The sequence below is a fragment of the Aspergillus piperis genome (genome assembly GCF_003184755.1).
Source record: "Aspergillus piperis CBS 112811 unplaced genomic scaffold BO85scaffold_2, whole genome shotgun sequence".
Taxonomy (NCBI): Eukaryota; Fungi; Ascomycota; class Eurotiomycetes; order Eurotiales; family Aspergillaceae; genus Aspergillus; species Aspergillus piperis.
The window spans coordinates 3,035,800-3,055,117 of NW_020291592.1; the positions used below are offsets into that span (position 1 = coordinate 3,035,800).

The 19,318-nt window shown below is 50.0% G+C and overlaps 8 protein-coding genes and 1 non-coding gene across 9 annotated transcripts; 6 read left to right on the forward strand and 3 right to left on the reverse strand.

The window, feature by feature from the left end:
* Positions 1-203: 203 nt before the first annotated feature.
* Positions 204-2,062, forward strand: BO85DRAFT_456410 (3-oxoacid CoA-transferase; the record flags this gene model as incomplete). Its single annotated transcript, XM_025661439.1, has 5 exons — positions 204-441; positions 508-792; positions 850-1,036; positions 1,089-1,842; positions 1,928-2,062. 5 exons carry the CDS (start codon positions 204-206, stop codon positions 2,060-2,062), a joined length of 1,599 nt encoding a protein of 532 aa, XP_025520390.1.
* A 277-nt stretch (positions 2,063-2,339) lies between these two features.
* On the reverse strand, positions 2,340-4,542 carry BO85DRAFT_466170 (uncharacterized protein). The gene is made up of 6 exons (XM_025662115.1): positions 4,194-4,542; positions 3,846-4,107; positions 3,378-3,776; positions 2,986-3,306; positions 2,689-2,918; positions 2,340-2,624 (listed from the first exon to the last, which is right to left on the reverse strand). The coding sequence occupies exons 1-6, from the start codon at positions 4,535-4,537 to the stop codon at positions 2,534-2,536; spliced, it is 1,647 nt and encodes a 548-aa protein (XP_025520391.1). The 5' UTR covers positions 4,538-4,542; the 3' UTR covers positions 2,340-2,533.
* A 299-nt stretch (positions 4,543-4,841) lies between these two features.
* BO85DRAFT_445895 (putative MFS transporter) lies at positions 4,842-6,852 on the reverse strand. Its single transcript, XM_025659375.1, has 4 exons — positions 6,309-6,852; positions 5,730-6,218; positions 5,521-5,662; positions 4,842-5,456 (listed from the first exon to the last, which is right to left on the reverse strand). The coding sequence occupies exons 1-4, from the start codon at positions 6,722-6,724 to the stop codon at positions 5,067-5,069; spliced, it is 1,437 nt and encodes a 478-aa protein (XP_025520392.1). The 5' UTR covers positions 6,725-6,852; the 3' UTR covers positions 4,842-5,066.
* Positions 6,853-7,845: 993 nt separating this feature from the next.
* Positions 7,846-7,935, forward strand: BO85DRAFT_t33. Its single transcript has one exon. It is a non-coding gene; the product is annotated as a tRNA-Asp (tRNA).
* A 138-nt stretch (positions 7,936-8,073) lies between these two features.
* Positions 8,074-9,957, reverse strand: BO85DRAFT_390103 (cytochrome P450; the record flags this gene model as incomplete). The annotated part of the gene is made up of 3 exons (XM_025656759.1): positions 8,074-8,873; positions 8,926-9,762; positions 9,825-9,957. The coding sequence occupies 3 exons, from the start codon at positions 9,955-9,957 to the stop codon at positions 8,167-8,169; spliced, it is 1,677 nt and encodes a 558-aa protein (XP_025520393.1). The 3' UTR covers positions 8,074-8,166.
* Positions 9,958-10,711: 754 nt separating this feature from the next.
* BO85DRAFT_362354 (putative cytochrome b5 reductase) lies at positions 10,712-12,163 on the forward strand (the record flags this gene model as incomplete). The annotated part of the gene is made up of 2 exons (XM_025655626.1): positions 10,712-10,805; positions 10,857-12,163. The coding sequence occupies 2 exons, from the start codon at positions 10,712-10,714 to the stop codon at positions 12,161-12,163; spliced, it is 1,401 nt and encodes a 466-aa protein (XP_025520394.1).
* Positions 12,164-13,821: 1,658 nt separating this feature from the next.
* On the forward strand, positions 13,822-14,142 carry BO85DRAFT_137146 (uncharacterized protein). Its single transcript, XM_025654043.1, has one exon. The coding sequence runs from the start codon at positions 13,855-13,857 to the stop codon at positions 14,014-14,016; it is 162 nt and encodes a 53-aa protein (XP_025520395.1). The 5' UTR covers positions 13,822-13,854; the 3' UTR covers positions 14,017-14,142.
* Positions 14,143-14,424: 282 nt separating this feature from the next.
* Positions 14,425-16,710, forward strand: BO85DRAFT_456415 (uncharacterized protein; the record flags this gene model as incomplete). Its single annotated transcript, XM_025661440.1, has 2 exons — positions 14,425-14,910; positions 14,980-16,710. 2 exons carry the CDS (start codon positions 14,425-14,427, stop codon positions 16,708-16,710), a joined length of 2,217 nt encoding a protein of 738 aa, XP_025520396.1.
* A 536-nt stretch (positions 16,711-17,246) lies between these two features.
* Positions 17,247-18,978, forward strand: BO85DRAFT_484479 (MFS transporter; the record flags this gene model as incomplete). The annotated part of the gene is made up of 5 exons (XM_025663241.1): positions 17,247-17,609; positions 17,688-18,092; positions 18,160-18,277; positions 18,333-18,587; positions 18,641-18,978. 5 exons carry the CDS (start codon positions 17,247-17,249, stop codon positions 18,976-18,978), a joined length of 1,479 nt encoding a protein of 492 aa, XP_025520397.1.
* Positions 18,979-19,318: the final 340 nt, after the last annotated feature.

Below are 19,318 nucleotides of genomic sequence, written 5' to 3' on the forward strand. Positions count from 1 at the left end.
GCTCCGCCGCTCGGCGACTAGAAGTAGCGCCGAGTGCCGAGGGGTGCCGTTCTCAGCTTCTCATATTAACCAGCCCGATTCCCTGCTTTTTTTAACTGGATAGCCTCTGCAACACTTTTTCGATTGCTATTCAGATTATTCTGTCGCCACGAGGGAAAATGGCAACCATTCGATTATCTGCGTCGGTCTTGTCGCGAAGGTTGATGCTCCGTCCGCAATGCTATCGACGGTCGCAACCACTCACGAGCCTCTATGCGCCTCCCGCTACTAAAGCCGGTAACCGGGCCAGATACTCAACTTCTACACATGAGCAAACTCCGCGGGCTCCGAAGATTGATCGTGCCGCTTCAAAGTTATTCAAGGATGCGGATGCGGCCGTAGCAGATCTGAAGAGCGGGTCAACCATTCTCAGTTCAGGCTTCGGCCTATGTGGTGTCGCAGGTAAGGTCTCTCCTCGCGCTTTGACAGATAATAATTCAGCTTGACTGACAAAAAAATCTACTGTAGAAACGTTGATCTTTGCGATACATCGCAGAGGGGCCGACAACTTGCATTCCTTGACGGCGGTTTCGAACAATGCTGGTCTCGCTGGGAAGGGCGGGCTGTCTACCCTAACGCAAGCGGGACAGGTCAACAGACTCATACTTTCTTACCTGGGAAATAACAAAGCTCTGGAGAAGAAATATTTGACGGGAAATATTGCCATCGAACTGTGTCCACAAGGCAGTCTGGCCGAGCGACTACGTGCTGGAGGAGCTGGGATCCCCGCGTTTTATACCCCCACAGGAGTTCGTGAGTTTTTGATCACTAAGGGATACATGATATAACTTACTGACTTGCTTTTGGCAGATACTCTGCTTCAGAAGGGAGAGATCCCGGTGCGTGTAGACGAATCCGGAAAGGTGCTCGAGCATGGCAAGCCCCGCGAGACAAGGGAGTTCAATGGAAAAACTTATATGATGGAGACTGCACTCAATGGGGATGTGGCGATTCTCAGAGCATGGAAGGCAGATGCTGCAGGAAATTGTGTTTTCCGGTAGGCATTTCTCGACTCTTATATACGATGAATTGCTAATGATGTGACTTAGTTACACTACGAAGGCATTCGGCCCCATCATGGCGAAGGCAGCAGCCCTTACCATTGTGGAAGCCGAGAACATTGTCCCCATTGGCTCAATCGACCCTAATGATGTCGATCTACCTGGAATCTTTGTTGATAGAATCGTCCCCGCAACCGATGAAAAGCATATCGAAATCAAGAAACTGCGATCTGACAAGGGTGATGAGGCAAACAAGAAGGCAGAGGACGCTGCGACTATCCTGCGGAACCGGATCGCCAAGCGGGCTGCTCGGGAACTCAAGCAGGGTTACTATGTCAACCTCGGTGTTGGTATTCCTACACTGGCCCCCTCATTTCTGCCCGAAGACGTAAAGGTTTGGATCCAATCCGAGAACGGTATCCTGGGAATGGGTCCTTATCCGACCGAAGAGGAAGTTGATGCGGATGTCATCAACGCCGGCAAAGAGACCGTCACTCTGGTACCGGGCGCTTCCACATTTGATAGCAGTGAGTCGTTTGGAATGATTCGCGGCGGGCATGTAGACGTGTCGATCTTGGGGGCTTTGCAGGTCGGCGCGAACGGCGACCTGGCGAACTACATGATTCCCGGCAAGGTGTTCAAGGGAATGGGAGGAGCCATGGACTTGATCTCCAACCCCGAGAAGACCAAGATTGTGGTTGCCACCAGCCACACGGCGAAGGACGGATCTCCGAAGATTGTGGACCAGTGCAGCCTTCCTTTGACTGGCGCCAACTGTGTCAGCACTATTATCACCGAACTGGTAAGTGGGAAAAGAGCCCTGGCCGATGACAGCAATCAGCAATCTTTCAGGGAAGAAAAGACAGAACTAACAGCGGACTATATAGTGCGTCTTCCAGGTCGACCGGGCCAAGGGCGAGCTTCTGTTGACGGAACTGGCCCCAGGCGTGGAGGTCGAGGAGATTCAGAACAAGACTGGGGCGAAGTTTACGGTTGCGGAAAACCTGGAGATCATGGAGTAAAATGAGTCGAGGCTGGATGTACATGTTATGAACCGCCCCTTACCTGTAAATCTATTTTTTTGTTTATATATTGCCAAGGCAAAAGGATCAGCTGACCCTGGCTGGAGTGAAAGTCTCAACATCATATGCAGTAGTATATCATTACTCTTGCCCGGCCTTCTTCATCTCATTGATCCATACTTACCGTACCCAGGAAATCAACCCCACATATGATATAATAGATCAAGGATATACTTACTGCATGCAAGCTAAGGTGAGCTTATCCAGCTTTCAAAGACTGTATTGTAAGTATATTGAAAACCCTCCAGAGAACTACTACTAGTAGTAGTACTAGCTAAAAGACATACATAGCCGACCACCCCCAAAAGGGCATGGAACCGATGTATAAACGGGCATCTATTCTGTTACTACCATCTCCAATGTCCTTTTCGCCATCGAAAGAGTAGATAGAGAGGGGATGCGGCGTATATATCATGTTTGCAATTGCACCTTCAGGAGGACATTCGGAATGGCGGTGCTATTCGCCGGCATGGAATAAGTGAAGTTCCAAAACCTAAAGTCACTATGGAAATGGGTTAGCTTATTTATTGGTCACCAAACAAGGGCGCTAGAGAGGCTTTATTTACTTGATGACTTGGTCGCTCAAGCTATACGAGATGTTCAGGGTATTCGGGTCCATATTGCCCGACACGGTAATATCCAGGCCGACAATGTCCTCCCAGCCGGCCACATTCCTTTGGGTCTCAAACGGAGATACCAGAAACTGGAACTGAGAGGCCGACGTTCCACGCGGATAGGTCAGGTTCAGATAACCGGGTCCTACCTCGGCATTCAGAGCCGGCTCCGTCGCATACAACTGTTGAATATATGTTAGTCATGGCTTTTGAGAACCAGTATCGTTGTTTGAGAGGGAAAAAACCCACTGTTATCCAGCCAATTCCAGCCCCAGTATCCCACTGAATGACAGCCGGGTTAAACTGTGATGGATTGATAGCCGGGCCACCGACAACAGACTCATTGAAGGTCTCTGCTCCAATGCTGATGTTTTCACTCAGCCACGCAGCCACCTGTCGCGGGAAGGAGTCATATGGAATAGAGTAAGCGGAAGTGTTGACCGTATGCTCACCAGGGAAGGCTTTCAGGGCTTGAACGGCCGATGACGGGACAAGCAAGTTATGAAAATCCGACAGGATAGCTATCAGGGGCGAGATGGAAAAGTCGGAGTTATGAGACATCATATACACCTTGGTGTTTTATCGGTTGTTAGCGCCCAGACCCAACAAATGCAGTAATGATACTCCCAGCTCCTGCTCACCTTATCAATAACCGGAGAAGTCTCTTTCCCGACCAGCGACCAAATATGCCCCGACATGATACCAAAGTACTTTTGCATATCAAACCCATAAGCTCGATCCCAAGGACCAGCGAGGTTCTTCAACCCAGCATGATACAACTCCCCAATGGTGTCCCACGTATCCTGCAACATCTCCTTCCCTTTCCCCTTCATGACCGAGTCCTCTGCAGCGTACTTGGCCCACATGGTCAGCGCAATCAGGGAAACGCCCGTGTACGTGGCACTGTTGAATTCCGAAAGCGTATCTGCGCGATCGAACAGCTCGATGATCTCCTTTGCGTATGTCTCGCCGGAGTTTGTCATATTCTGGTCACCAAGTTTGCGTCCCGTCCAGCCTGTGATGATGGCACGCATTAAGGACTGCGCAGCGCAACTAGTCAGCAGTCTACTCTCACTTGTTCGTATGAAAGTTGGTAGTTCCTCACGCACCGGGTTCGTATACGAGGGATACAAATTATCATCATCCACTCCACCAACCCGATAACTATCCCCAGTAGTGTCATTGTAAAGCGAGGCGTGCATCAGCTGCGTCATATCTGCATCGATCAGATGCGGGAACTCCTCGAGCGCAATGATAAAAGCTGTGCCGATGAACTCTCTCCAGTTGGGGTCCCAGGTATCGTAGATGATCGGCGGGTATGCTGGGGTTCCTACTGTAGGTTCTTCGGGATATTGCTGGTAGTCTCCGTACCTGTGTGAGACGCATAATCCGGCCGGTTAGTCAATTATTATATTTAGGGGAAAATGTCTCTCTCCCAAAGTGTCAATCACACCCACCATTGATCACTTGTATCCTTGAATTGCGCATCTATTACGTTTCGAATGATAGTCATGGCCTGAGCTACATCATCTCCCTGATCCCGAGCCAACAATCCCACGGCATACCACACGGACGTCCTGGTATCGTGTCGCAGCGCCGTCGCAGCACTCGGATCATAGACATATCCCGCCGAAGCATCGTATATCCGATCGAGGTAATCCATTGACTCGGTGAATAGCTGGCATGTATTTGTTGACCAGGATGACTGGCACCAGCCATTACTATTGCTAGTACTGGCTGATACCGCCAGGGTAGTAGATCCGACGAGAGCGAGCACGAATGCTCTCAGATACCGCGACATTTTGTCTAGAAACAGAACCAAAAAATCCGAGTTAATCCTCACACAGTACGCATAAACAGCGGGAACAGGGAAAACCAGTGTTTTATCTACATCATCTCTTTCCATTTGCGGGGGAACGACAACACAACCCCATCGACGCCCATTATTGGTGCGAGTTCTTTTCCCCCTCTTCCCCTCAGTGGGGTTCGGGTTTATCGCAAGTTTTGATTGTTGACTTCTGTCTTTTAGCCGGACTGCATGGACTGATTGACTCTTCTATACCGAATTCTAATCAATCGGGTTGGGATCGGCCGAAATGCGGGGTTGCAGGTGAGCTAGCATGTCATTTATCCCAGTTCCTATCTATTTATCTATCTATTTATCCCTTAGTTGTACAATCAATGATAGGTAGATAAGATAGGGTTATTAGGATATATAGATAGATTTTACAGAGTATATCCATACCAGGAGCTCTTGTTCCAGGGCCCAAGATCTGATCCTATGAGGCTACTTCCTCAAAGGCTAAACCCTTAAAGTCTGCCTAGAGAGTTTAGGCGGCTTCTTCATCTTCATTTCTTGGTGCCGGTCGCCGCTGCTGCTTTTCCTTTCCGGCAAAACTGAGCAGCATGCCAATGTCATAGACAGCCTTCAATATACCCGCAATGGTGAATGAAAGCCCGAAGACACCTCGATCAGCCAAGATACCGGTCAACAGAGGTCCAAGGCTCTGGGCACAGGTTTTGACGACATTGATTGATCCCATGATAGCCGTGCGACGGTCCGGCGGCAGCGCTGCAGCAAGGAAGGCCGAGCGAGGAGCCACATCCATAGTTTGAGAGCAGGCGCGGAGCACCAAAAAGGTCAGCGCCAGCGGGAGAACCGAAGGAACTGGGATGAGTGCCAGGCAAATAGCAGAGGGAAGATGAGTAAAGACCATGGTCTGCAGTAGTCAGCAAAAAGTGGCCAGATGCCGGAAAAGGATATTTATCTTGGAGAGAGCAAACCTTGACATTGCCAATGCGCTTGGCGATGGATGAGGCCACCAGCACCGAGGCCGCAGAGATAAGGCTAGTTGTGAAGAAGATGGATCCGAGTGACCCTTCAGGGAGGGAGAACTTGCGCTTAAAGAAGTATGTCATCCACGACCTATACGACATGTCAGTCTCATCGAACTATACGGTTTCTGGGGCCAGCCTTGAAAGAGTTGCCATACAGCGATGCCAGTCCAGAGGCGAACGAGTCCAATGCGAACAGGATCGCAAGTCGCAGAAACAAGGTGACGACCTCGGAATCGCCGAGGAAAGAAAGGATCGATTTCTTCTTTTGAGGCTGCTGCTCTTGAGGGGCGGCGTTGCTCGTTTGATCGCCCAGCAGAGGTTGTCGTTCACCCTCATTACTAGACCGTTGCGCAGGCTTCTTCGTCTCGGCCTCGACAGCGGAGCTCAGTGCAATAGACAGGAGAAACTTGAGCGCGCCGATAGCGGCGTAGGCAAAAAAGATCATTCGACAGGCGGGGATGTAGGGCCATCCCCAGATAACCTGAAGCAGGTTGATGGCCCATCCACCGGTCATCATGCCCAGGGCGGTGCCCGCATTGCCAATCAGCGAGTACCAAGCGAAGATATCGCTCAAGATCTCTTTGGGGGTCAGATGGGCCAAAGTCGATTCTTCGACAGCCCGGAAGGGGCCAATTTCGTTTCCACTGTTATTGAGTTTGTAAGCCCGTATGCCCGGACATTGTCGGGGATACTATAAATAGTCGGGTTTTTCTCTCGGAATTCGGAGAACTCACCTCGGACTTATGACACCGAAGACGGCCGCCGCCAGAAGGACCCAGTAATTGCCGACCGAAGCAAAGAGGATGCCGCTGCCGACCATCAAAGCTGAACCCAGGGCGAGGACGGCCCTGCGACCCATGGCATCGGCGAACAGAGTGAGGAGGAAGCTGATAGCGACATCGCCCACCAGGGTCAAGGTCATGAAAAGACCGATGCGTTCATCGGAGATATCCAATGCTGAGAGATAAGCAGCCAGTATTAGAGTTGAACCACCGTAAGCGAAGAGACGCACAAAGCGCTGGGCGCAGAGCAGTTTGACATCTCGAGGGGATTGCCAGACTGAAGTCAGGCCAAGTTCAGCGAGGATGCGGTGATGCACACGCGTTCCTCGCGAAGAGGCGGAGGAAGATGGATCGGACGGAGCCGACATGATAATAATGAGCCCTTATGTAAAACAGGCAATCAACCCCTCAATTGAGAAAGTATGGTAGTAAATATAAAATTGTAAATATGGACAAGAAGAAAAGGAGGGAGAAGGGAGAAAAAGAGCGAAGAGGGGGAAGGAAGAGAGTAGAAATAGAAGAAGGATGGAGGGGACGGGAAGGCGGGATTGGAAGTTCTGCAGATCGTCTCCTCCAGGCAGCCAGGCACCCCATCCAGGGTCCAATCCAGAAACATCAATTAATCGGCTGTCATCAACACTCCAATTGGACCTGCATTCAAGTCAAGTCTTTAACTCACTTAGAAGAAGTTCAGCTTGCTCTAAAGTAATTACTCACGAAATGCCCAGTATTTTCGTCAAATCATGTTGGGAGTTAGTATGTCTGTTCGGCCAACATGACACTCCCTGATCCTTCCTCTGTCCTTGTCTTTCTCCTATTTTGCTCTTGTACTTTTTCGTTTGTCATAGTCCATGATGACCTAGTCTCTTGTGCTTTATATTGACTCTTTTCGCTTCTCCATTCCATGTAGAAAGAGCTATTAGACCCTCACTGAGACCTTCACCGGTTGTAGCTACACCAGGACAGTCAGTCTCTTATATGCCGAACTACGACCAGAAAAGCCCAAGGATGAGATTTAGATCCTCACTACAAATTTGTGACTATCTCCTTGTGTTCCACATCCCAATTTAGTGTGGAACATTCAGCTGGTAGGGAGCTATAGGTACTAACTTATAAGAACCAAATGAGTAATAACTACCGAGGGTGGCCCACTAATAGGGCTGATTACTCCGTACGCTCAGCCTTACAGTAGAAGTCAACCTTTCCACACTCCATTCGTCTAACCACCATGACCTACTCACATAATAAGTGGTAATGGCAAATTTTTTTATTTTATTTTATTTTTTTTTTTCCCAATTCAGACTTAATTTCTCTATAGCGTTGTAAAGTTGTGATTTCTTGGTCAATTATTCAGTTGACGATGCAGATAATCCAGTCGCGCGAGAGGGAAAGTTTAGCGAACCGATGGACAGAAAACAAAGAAAGGATATTACTACGCTCATCAACTCTGCTGTCTATAACAATAAACAAAACTCCAGAGCATATAATATCCTCGATGGTCTAACGGTCATGATTTCCGCTTGTCAATCCCTACCGGGAACAAGCGCGGGAGACCTGGGTTCGACTCCCAGTCGGGGAGATGTCTTTTTGGTCTTTCTCTTTTTGACTCGTCCGGCTCCTATCGGGGCACCATAATGTCTTGGTTAAATTTCAATTTTGTAAGGGTAAGATGACAGGAAACAAGAGAATCAGAAAGGAGAAATCTATCATGATATAGGGGCAATATAAACGCTATTCTATTTACATAAACGATGCACATCAAAACACAATCAACAAAGGCTCCAACTCTCATCCCTCGCTCAGTAACTGTTCAAAGCGACGCCGTCATAGGAGTCTCCGTCTTTGGCGGCCACTTGACGCGCCGTTCAGCCCGTACATACAGGTTATTCGGCCTGATCAGCTGGAACATAGGATCGTACTCAATCGGGCCGTCAGTCTCCTTGGTGAACTTGTACCGGTATACCAGTTTCGGCAAGAACACCTTAACTTCTTGAAGAGCAAAGTTGAAGCCGATGCACATCCGAGGACCGGCCGCAAAGGGAATGTAGGACGATTTGTGTCGGTTCTTGACCTCTTCAGTATCCCATCGGTCTGGGTTGAAACGCGTCGGGTTGTCCCAGACGTCGGGATTGTTATGAAGGTGATGAAGTGCGCCGATGACGACCGAGTCTTCAGGCAGTTTGTAGCCACCAGGCAGAATCATGTCCATCTTGGCTGTACGCGCGGGTTGGTAGGACGGGTTGTGTCGGCGCTGGGTTTCTTTAATAAACTTGTCCATGAATGTCAAACGGTCGGTCAGGTCGGCGGTGATTTGCGTATCAGCGTCGATGCCGTTATCCACGAGCTCTTGCAAAAGCCTATCCTGCACACCAGGGTAGTTGACGAGACTGTAAATCAACCATGACAGCAGCGAGCTGGTGGTGGTGAAGCCAGCTCCAGTTGCGACAACCAAGGCTTGGATTAAGCTCGTTTTGGGCAACTTTTCGCCTTTGTTATCCGTCGCCCGGATAGCGTAGTCTGTTCGGCAGTTAGCGGCTGTCTGGAAGGTGATAGCTCTGGGTTGACATACCAATCATGTTATGGGCTTTTAGGGCGGCATCCTGAAGTGGGAGATCCTCAACACCACCACGACTAGCGTTCTGGATGGACTCGTCGACAATGTTCCAGACCCGACCACGGATTTGTTGAAGACGTTTAGGGTCTCCGAAGGGCAGCTTGGCGTACCAGTCACCTCTGGCAGTGATCTTCTTGTTCAATTCAAGGGACTCGGCAATCAGAAGGATCAATTCATGCGGGGGTGCATTCATGTTGGAGAAGTGTTGGAAGTCAATGCCCAAGACTAGCTTTCCAACCGCCTGAGAGCCAAGCTTCAACATGTATTGATAGACATTCCACGCTTCGCCTTGCTCATCAAAAGCATCAAACACTTTGAAGGCATCCTCTACCGTCTGCTGCATGACTGGCGCATAATGACGGACAGCCTTTGGTCCGAATGCGGGAGGGAGAAATTTATGGGCAGTTCTCCATTCAGGTGTGTCGGTGTCGCCGAGGAACACACCCGCTTCCTTGTTTTTGATTGCATGAAGCGGATGGGATTCGTTGATTTTCTTAGTGAAGAAATCACTTTCCGAGAAAACAATCGCACTGAGCTCTGGGTCGTTCGTGTGGTATACCGTGCGACCGTAATTAGTAGTCTTGAAGAGAGGCCCGTACTGCTCAAACAAGCGCTGATGGTTGCCCAAGTGATCGGGATAGATTTCAAAGAAATTTCCAATTATCGGAAGCCCCTTTGGCCCCGGGACCTCTCTCACCGGTTTCCCATCAATGGCGATACTAATTGGGGTTTCAGAAGCGACGATCTCAGCCACACTGGTGAAGACGGCGTCTTCAGACTGAAAGCCAATGCCTAAAGTAGTCAGCTTGGAGGTGATTCTAGAAAAGGGCAATGAGAGATAGGATGTTTGGTACCATTGGGGTCAACTATCGCAAAATGCGCAGCGATTAGGTTTCTAAGCCCATCATAATCTAGCGATGAGTCCACTTCGATCTCTCGAGCGGTTGCCACGGGCTCACCCAGGAGATGAAAAAGCTTAGCAGACATGATTAGAGCAGTTGTTGAAAATCTCTCGACGGGTGGTTGGGGAGATTCTGCTCGCCAAGGGTCATCGTAGAGCTTTATAGAGAGTACGTACTATCTCTAATAAAACTACCCCGATGCGACAGACAAATCAAGGAGAATGACCCAGACTGACAATGAACCCACATAGACCGGCCATGGTTTTCGCTATCCACATAGCACGAAATGAAATGGTTTCTAGTTTCAGCCATAGTGCACGAATGGCGTTCATTTCAAAGACAATTATGCGCATAGACATTGAAGGCCTCGGTGCCTGCCTCGGTTGTTTCGTGAGTCGCCGTCACCGAAAACTCGAACTAACTGCAAAGAAGACAACGATCGCCACCCCAGACCCACTGCCTAAGGAGTTTCTGCCATGAAAAGGAGAAGGCTATGGCAGGCTCAAACCAAGAGGTGGGTGGCTTCATCGGCTATGCCGTGCCGACCATCCAGTCGGGCCGTTAAGCGTCAGACGTGGCCAATCTCCGAAGGAATGATGCCGGCCGAGCCAAGCGTTGCGAGACTTTTAGCAACGCAATGTGGGTATCAAGTTGACAATTATGTCGCGCTTCATTAGACGCATACCGCTGCTATACCTCGGAACAAAAAATTGGCAGTTATAATGCCAGAGCCCTGGTTCATTTCGTTCCCTCCCAGCAGAACGATTATCCTTTAAATTTCACCAACTCTCCTTCAGCCAAAAATGGCCCAACCTGTACCCTTAGACTCGACGGTCACAATGGGAGCTGATTCCCAGCTTGCCGAGTATACATTGGCCGATGTTGCCAAGCATAATCGCAAGGATGACATCTGGATTGCCATCCACGGGCAAGGTAAGGGCTTTCGGTGTATTCACATGATGGGTTACTGAAACTGTTACATAGTATTTGACATCACCGAGTACCTGCAGGACCATCCAGGAGGCGTGGATGTTCTCCTTGAGACCGCAGGCACTGACGCCACAGCAGATTTCGAGGATGTCGGCCATTCGGAAGACTCCAGGGAGATCTTGCAGGACTACTTGATCGGTACCCTGAAAGACGCTAAGAAGTTTGTTCCTCCAAAGGCAGTCCGTGTAATTTCCCAGAAGCCAGAGAAGACCGAAAACCCGGCAACCAATGGTTCGTCGCTCCTGGCAGTCACTGGGGCCTTAGGAGCGGTAACGACACTGCTTTACGTTCTGAATCGGAAGAGTCCCGGAGTTTTCGATATGAGAAAAGTTCTTGGCAGTGCCATGCCACAAGAGTTCAGTGGAATCAGACTACCAGGCGGTGGATTCGCCAATGGATTTCTCGCAGCTACGCTTTTCTCCTGTGCAATTGGCAGCGTAGTGGCGCGCCAAGCTGCCAAAATGATGAAGATCGAACATGGGTTCATGCGCTATCCTCCGCATATCAAAGCTCGGAAAGTGGCCCGAGCAGACCCTCACATGGCGAAGGGCTTCCTCGACTCCAAAGAATACCAGCGTCTACCCCTGATCCAGAAGGATTTGTTGTCGCCCAATGTGTACCGATTTGTATTCGCTTTGCCTGATACGAAGGGGGTGATTGGCCTTCCCATTGGACAGCATGTTGCCATCCGCGCCATTATTGATGGGAACACAGTGAGCCGATCCTATACCCCTGTCTCCAACAATCTGGACTTGGGCCGACTCGAACTGGTCGTCAAGTGTTACCCTGATGGTCTACTGAGCGGCAAATACCTTGCCAACCTGAATGTTGGGGACGAGGTGGAGTTCAGGGGACCCAAAGGAGCCATGCGCTACAGCCGAGGGCTATGTGCCAAGATTGGAATGGTAGCTGGTGGAACAGGCATCACCCCCATGTATCAACTGATTCGGGCTATTTGCGAAGACGAGCGTGACACGACCGAGATCAGTCTGATCTATGCTAATCGGAGCGAGGGGGACATCCTGCTGCGCGAGGAGCTGGAGGAATTTGCTCGCAAGTATCCCAAGAACTTCAAACTTTGGTACATGCTGGACGCGGCCCCCGAGGGGTGGACGTATGGGTCGGGCTACGTGAATGAGACTGTCCTCCGTGAAAGGTTGCCAATCCCGTCAGCAGAGACTAAGGTTATGCTCTGTGGGCCCCCAGGCATGGTAAATGCGTGCAAAAAGACCTTGGGCGCCATTGGATTCCAGACGTCAGGAACGATCTCGAAGATGAGTGACCAGATCTTTTGTTTCTAGATAGAACATATAATATTAGACCCAATTAATGCTCCAGACTTCTTTTTCTACTCATTTTCTCGATGAAAGTGTCCGCAATGCTGGGGAATGACGCCCGAGAAATTTATACCGCACGGGTGTTTGTCGCTCAATTCGGGCGAAGATGGTCACTCAGCACGGGCAAGGCCCGACTGGCTGGCAAGTCAGAGGGGCTAAAACGTACGGTTTAGTGAAGAAGGTTATGACAAGGGTCAAGAAGGTCTGCCATCTCGGTTCCTGAGATAGCGGACCAAGCCCGAGTACACAGTAAGTGTGGTGTCACTTTGTGAGCCGTTATGTGTCAATTGTGCGTGGTTGGGAGAAAATGGAGCATCGCATGGAATAGTCTTGCCAGAAAAGGCAGGCCGCAGTGGAGGCAACTAGGCCATACTTGCCTAACCGAGACTGGTGGCTCCATCCTGACAATTAGGCGCTCCACCTTCCAACTTGACCTCCACTTTCTAGAATTGCTTCTCTCGCGTTGTGCCTCGGCTTACCTTTGCTCTGCCCTATTGTGTGGCTTAGTCTGTTTAGTGATCCTGGTTCTTGCTTCATATCTTTTCACCCCAATCACCGCTGTTTCAGTTGTTGTTGCATAATTGTCTTGTGGTTCATAACGGCCTCTGCTCCCGACCAATGTACAGACGCGCTACCTACAACAGATTGCGTCCTCGTCATTAAACGAGTGCCAAACAACCGAGGTTCAAAGATTCTATCTATATGCCTCACTCCCTTGAGAGGGTCCCGTTTCCAGGCTGACGACTCTCTGCCGTGTTTTCGTTGGATCGCATCCACTCTACATTGACTGGTCTTCCCTGGAATAGAAATCCTTTCCGGTCTTAGGAAGAGTGGTAGGTGTCTCTTTCAGTGTCTGCTTGAAATTGTTGCCTCCATTCTGGCCTTTCCTGCTTGCCTCGTTCAGCTTGCTGCTGACGATGCGTATGCTGATAAAGGATTGGGTTCGCTTAATATAGAACCCAAGCGTCCAATGACACAACAACAAGACATGGTCTGCTCTGATTGTGCTAGAGCCAGCTAAGGATAAGGCAAAAAGCAACCGGAAGACCATCTAGAGCATGTAGGCGGAGTAGGGGACGCCCGACCGGGCAGGTGCGAGGCGTTGCATGCGGCAGCCTGCCATCCTTCATTCAGCAAGCCGGTGGCCTCATCGGATATCATATACAAGTATCCCCTGTATTATTCACATTTCCAGGATGATTTGTGTCCACCAAGCCCACCGCTTTGCATAAGGCACGGCGCACGGCCTCGACACCAATTACATCATCTTAATAAAGGGTCAATTGTCATGGCTGATGTCTCATAAATAGTTCTCATCAATCTACTCCATAAGCCTGGCCACATCCCCCACAAGATCATTATACTCCCTAGCCGCCCCTTGAATGCGCACAGAACATCCTAACTCTTACCTTTGCAGTTAAGTTACACGGTCGTCACAATTGACTGGGCCCAGGCGGGAACGCTCGCTTGACCGGTGTTCATTATGGCAAGACCCGCCATAGCAAAAGCTGCTTGCTTCGCGTTTGTTTGAGCCGCGTTTGCCAGACCCTGATCCTTGATCAGAATACGCATCATCATCATCATCATCATCATCATCATCATCATCATCATCAGCTAGCTGAACGAGGCTCTGCTGAGCATATTCAACCTTTGGAATGCCCCTACCCTACCTAAGATGCTTGTCTGCCGTCCAATGTCTCGAAAGTGGATATATAGCAGCTTCTACTGATTCGGATCGATCCAAGATGACATGTCTGACCAATGAAGCGAAAGATATACTTGTATTTGCTTTTGAGAAGCACGCCAAATCCTACTAACATGTTATACATGAATGCCTACATACAGCGCTGCATTCTGGTAGCCCCGCTTGCGTTACTATGAGTGCCATTGGCCACAGCTTTAGTGTACAAAATACTACTCACCGGACTAAAGCAGAAGGTATTTGTCTGAAGAAGCAATTTCTAGTCTGTTTTTTATGGACAAGTGATGTATGTCAGCATCGATCGGGCTGGTCGGGGTCGCATAAGCTTATGCGGCTTGGCGGCCCCACGTGTAGTAAGTAGTACTTCACTTCAGCCGGAACGTTGAACTGCAATCCGTCAATTCATATTTTTCCTCGTCATTACGAAGTGCGAACAGAAATCGGATAAGTTGGAGCCGGGCGTATAGTTGTGTCTTTCTTCGGTACGACATTTCGAGCGCAGAGACGAGAAAGTCTAACTACGATGAGCGCTATATCCCCAATGCCACAAAGTCTGGCTGATGCTTCCTCTCCACTTCAGACTTACGCCCGCACTTGCTCTTCTTGTCGACAGCGAAAGATAAAATGTGACCGACAACGGCCTTGTATCAATTGCAGTCGCTCGGGCGTGGAATGCATCTATCCCCCCGGACGCGGCAGGGCTCCTAAGCGGCCCCGCAATGCTGTGAACGCGCAGTTGTCACACCGATTAACTAGGCTCGAGTCTATCATAAGGAGTTTTGAGTACCATGCGAATCAGGGAAGCTCAACTCCTCATTCTGCAGCGCCAGTCACGCTATCGTCCTCAGCAGACAGCAGAGTGTCAGAAACTTCCCGTACTCAATCTGTCTCCCGCACGGGCAATTCAGACTCGGAGAATTCAGTCGAGCAGCATCTAGGCCGCCTATTGATAGACGAAACACGGAGCTATTATGTCAGTAATGTGCTCTGGGCGAATCTGGGCGATGAGGTATGTCCGGGTCCCGGCCAAGACCCTTACTGCATCCGTTCGCTTTCAAGCTAACGAGTAACGGTGCAGATTGCAGAACTGCGGGATCTACTACATGAGCCCTTGGAAGAAGAAGACTCTGCCTTTTCGGGGGAGTCCGTTTCAGAGCGACCTTTGCCCACAGGCTCCAATGCTTCAATATTGGGATTCCGGGCTCTTGCTCATTCGCTTCATCCCTATCATCCACCCTTGACTGAGTCGGTAACCCTTTTCGGGGTATTTCAGGAGAACGTTTCCCCGATGGTGCGTATATTCCACATGCCCACGTTAGTTCGCAACTATTGGGATGCGGTTGCGTCTCTCGAATCGCTCGATAAAGATACTGAAGCACTCTTATTCGCCATATATTACTCTGCAGTAATAAGCATGGAGCCCGAGCAGTGCCTAAGAACTATTGGCGTCTCCAAGGCACATGCTTCAGAAACCTATCTGTTCGCCATAGAACAAGCCTTAGCCCGTGCTGACCTGCTAAATACGCAAAGTGTCATGCTATTGCAAGCCGCAGTGCTTTTCCTTTTCGCGCTACGCAACGAAGATGATTCCCGGACCGTCTGGTCGCTCACAGCACTCATCTTTCACATCGCGCAAGCTATGGGCCTCCACCGCGATGGCATCGTGTTCGGGCTCAAGCCTATGGAGACAGAGCTACGCCGGCGGCTGTGGTGGCACATTTGTCTTCTAGATGCCCGCTCATCAGAGTACCATGGCTGCGAGCCAATTGTGCGGGGCTCAGCCTTTGACACGAAGCTACCGCTCAATGTTGAAGATGCTGACCTGACTGCCGACATGAGCGAGCTACCCGTTGAGAGGGCCGGTGTAACTGGCATGTATTTCTGTCTTATCAGGTGTGAGGTTATGCAGACCATGTGGAAGCTTAGCTGTGTGGTTCCAGGCTTGGGAGGGCCGAGAAATGGGACTGGCAGGCCGTCTTTGAAAGAACGTGAAGCATTAGTGCAGAACCTACACGATCGCCTTGAAGAGCGATATTTACAGCATTGTGATACGTCACAGCCTTTTGACTTGGCTTCAACATTCGTAGCCCGTCTAATGGTTGCACGTGCGTGGCTAGTTGCACGATACCCTCTAGGTGAGAAGGAACATGGTGACAATTTATCGGACCCTGTGCGCGATCAGCTCTTCTTGTCATCCATTGAGGTTCTGAAACTATCCAGCTTGGTCCTCACAAACAAAAGGATTGCCCACTGGAGTTGGCACTCAAAGACGCACATTCAGTGGCATGCCGTTGCCTTTGTGCTCTCTGAGATCTGCACTCGGCCCCCTTCGGCAGACTGTGACCGCGCATGGGGGTACGTCAATACCGTTTATAACAATTGGAAGGTGAAGGAAAGCGGGAGAAAGGGTACCCTATGGCGGCCTATCAGACGACTGATGGCCAAGGCACAGTACATACGAGAGATGCAGGAGCTTGACCCTGCTGGCAGAGGGAGACAGCGAGCACCGACCAATCGAGATGATATGCAAGGGGTCCTAGGCTCCGAATTGTGCTGGGATACGAACACGACATATGTGTCTACACCTGTCGACCCAACCTGCAATGTAGTAAAAAATCTTCCTAGCGATTTCTTGACGGAGACTTTGGATCCCTTTGAAGAGCTTTTCCCGGGTGTTCCGCACGTCGAAAGCTCCGCTCATGAACCGTGCAATAATTTCGGACCAATGCTCCCTCTTCTTGATGACTCCCATATTCCTGAGTGGCTGGTTCCGGGGTGGGCGAGAAAATCACCAGGCAATCAGACATAAGGTGAAGCAGGGGACACAATTTCCCTTTCTTCGGCATACTGCAGGTCTCACATCATAAGACCAGAACGTACACGATCCCTAGAGGCTATCCAAGCGACAATTGTACCACGAATTTAGCCTTGTTAATCTATTACCATTTTCGTATGTACGAGCGTGCCAAAGGGTTTGGCAGGAAGAAGTAAGGATGAAAGCTATTCGATATTAGTTTGGATGAGGGTGCACAGAGCGGGCTTTCAACATCTTCGTTTTGGTCGTCATGAGTGCGACCGAGTGGAGGAGCCCATGGGATCTAAGCTCGATGTCATTGGGATCATACGGACTATGACTGAGGCAGACGGGGTTCGGATAAGCCTATGCGACCCCGGACCAAACTGCATGAGCCTTCCGTTCCGGCCATCGGTTGCGCATAAGACCAGTCTGTCCGGGGACCCCCTCTGCATGGATGCTTGTTAAATGGAGGGAATCCCCCCAAGTGAGGCGTGGCAGCGCTGCTTGCTTGCTCTCATTTCATCCCAAACTGGGTACTAACATCAACCATGTCTCTCGACCACCAAGAGCGTACCAAAAGCGAAGCGGTTTTGGCTCATCCCCTACTCTACGAGGCAACAACCTCTGATGTTCTGGTCGACTTCAATGGCCAAGATGATCCCTACCGTTCCATTAATTGGCCTTTTCGGAAGAAGGCCATCACGACCATTTTATATGGATTGACTACATGCTGGATCACCTTTGCGTCGGCGATCTATTCGGCGGGGATGCTGCCGATCGCGCACGAGTTTGGCGTTTCGAAAGAAGTATCCACATTGGGAATCAGCTTGCTGGTCTTTGGTCTCGGGCTAGGACCGTTACTGTGGGCGCCTTTGAGCGAGATTTATGGTCGTAAAACGGTCACCATCTTGGTACGTGCCCTATCATGCGACCGTTAGTTCAGACGTCAAGTCACCAAGTTTAGCCATTCGAGCTGACTTGTGATACAGCCTTATTTCATAGCAGGGATATTCTCTTTTGGGACGGCAACGGCAAAGGATATCCAGACATTGATGATCACCCGATTCTTCTCTGGATTCTTCGGCAGCTCTAGCGTGGCGATAACTGGCGGTGCAATGGCGGATATCTGGAGGCCAGAACATCGCGGTGTGGCCATCGTCGTTTATTCGGTCACTCTCGTTGGCGGACCTTGTCTTGGTCCCATCATTGGCGGGGCCTTTGTGTCTAATAGTAGCCTAGGTTGGCGCTGGACGGAATACCTGACGGGGATTTTGATGGTAGTGCAATCGGTGCTGGATTTCTTGATTCTTGATGAGAGCTATGCACCGGCATTGTTGGTCCGAAAAGCACGCCGGCTGCGGCTGGAAGGCAAGAACTGGGCTCTGCACGCGAAGGTGAGCAAGGCAGATACCAAGAAAGTTGTTTCTTTTTAGAGTTGGCTTCATACTAACTGAGTAATAGCACGAAGAATGGGACGTATCGATATCCGAAATGTCGCAGAAATATTTGATCCGTCCTTTCCAGATACTGAACACCCCAATTGGACTGTTCATGTCGATCTATGGGTCTTTCGTTTACGGTTGGTACTCATTTTTGGCAAGGGTTGTGGATGCGGTTACTCACTCTGTCAACAGCGATTTTATATGTAAACCTTGAAAGCTTCCCCATTGAATTCCAGGAGAAGCGCGGCTGGGGCCATGTTACCGGAGGCCTTCCCTTCGTCGCCCTCCTCGTCGGGATCTTCGCCGCGGCTCTAGCCAACGTTTATAACAACCGATATTACTTTAGAAAGCTTCGCGAGAATGACGGCAAACCCGTGCCCGAAGCACGATTGCCTCCGATGATGGTTGGAGGGGTTGCCTTCACCGGAGGCTTATTTATTTTTGCCTGTCAGTCCCTAACTCCCCGATATGATTTGTTGTGCCACACTGACTAGATGTAGGGACCTCATCGCCTCATATCAACTATTGGCTATCACTCGTTGGCATCGCATTAACGGGCTTCGGCTTTACCACCATCTTTCAGAGTTCAATCAATTATTTGGTTGACACATTCTTGCGCGTCAGCGCGAGCGCAGTTGCGGCCACCACTCTTCTTCGATCCATCCTAGCAGGTGTATTCCCTCTATTTGTGCAGCCGATGTTCCAGGGCATCGGAGTGAGTTGGGGCATCACGGTATTTGGGTGCGTTGCGGCGGTCTTGATCCCCGTTCCATTTCTCTTCTTTGCATTTGGCAAAAGAATTCGTGCAAAAAGTCGATGGAGCAATCATGGTGCATGATCCTGAATTCGCACTCATCGACCCATGTGTTTTCTGGGGTATCGGGTGGCTTTTGAAGACCCTCCATTTAACTATTTTTGCTTCTTTCCGGTACCTGCTAGACTCTATCTATCGAGATGCTGTTGATAGTCATTTGGATACATAGAATGCGATGATGGCAATGGCCGTCTCATATCCTAAGAGGGGGACGTGACCTGTATTATATGCATGCATATACGTTGGAAGTAGGCAAGCTACAGATACTATAATGATAACTTTCTCGATTTTAATGTAGGATCGTGGAAAGGCCTATGTAGGCACTGATGATATCTGGGGATGGCACGGCCTCTGGTTGGGCGTA

Coding starts and splice junctions, on each gene's coding strand:
- BO85DRAFT_466170 (XM_025662115.1), bottom strand. CDS start 4,537: ATGTCGCGGTATCTGAGAGCATTCGTGCTCGCTCTCGTCGGATCTACT. Junction 4,108..4,193: donor AAGGATACAAGTGATCAATG/GTGGGTGTGATT, acceptor CGTCTCACACAG/GTACGGAGACTACCAGCAAT. Junction 2,919..2,985: donor CTGGAATTGGCTGGATAACA/GTGGGTTTTTTC, acceptor TATATTCAACAG/TTGTATGCGACGGAGCCGGC.
- BO85DRAFT_445895 (XM_025659375.1), bottom strand. CDS start 6,724: ATGTCGGCTCCGTCCGATCCATCTTCCTCCGCCTCTTCGCGAGGAACG. Junction 6,219..6,308: donor TTCGGTGTCATAAGTCCGAG/GTGAGTTCTCCG, acceptor ACTCAATAACAG/TGGAAACGAAATTGGCCCCT. Junction 5,663..5,729: donor GCCTCTGGACTGGCATCGCT/GTATGGCAACTC, acceptor CATGTCGTATAG/GTCGTGGATGACATACTTCT.
- BO85DRAFT_137146 (XM_025654043.1), top strand. CDS start 13,855: ATGCCCCTACCCTACCTAAGATGCTTGTCTGCCGTCCAATGTCTCGAA.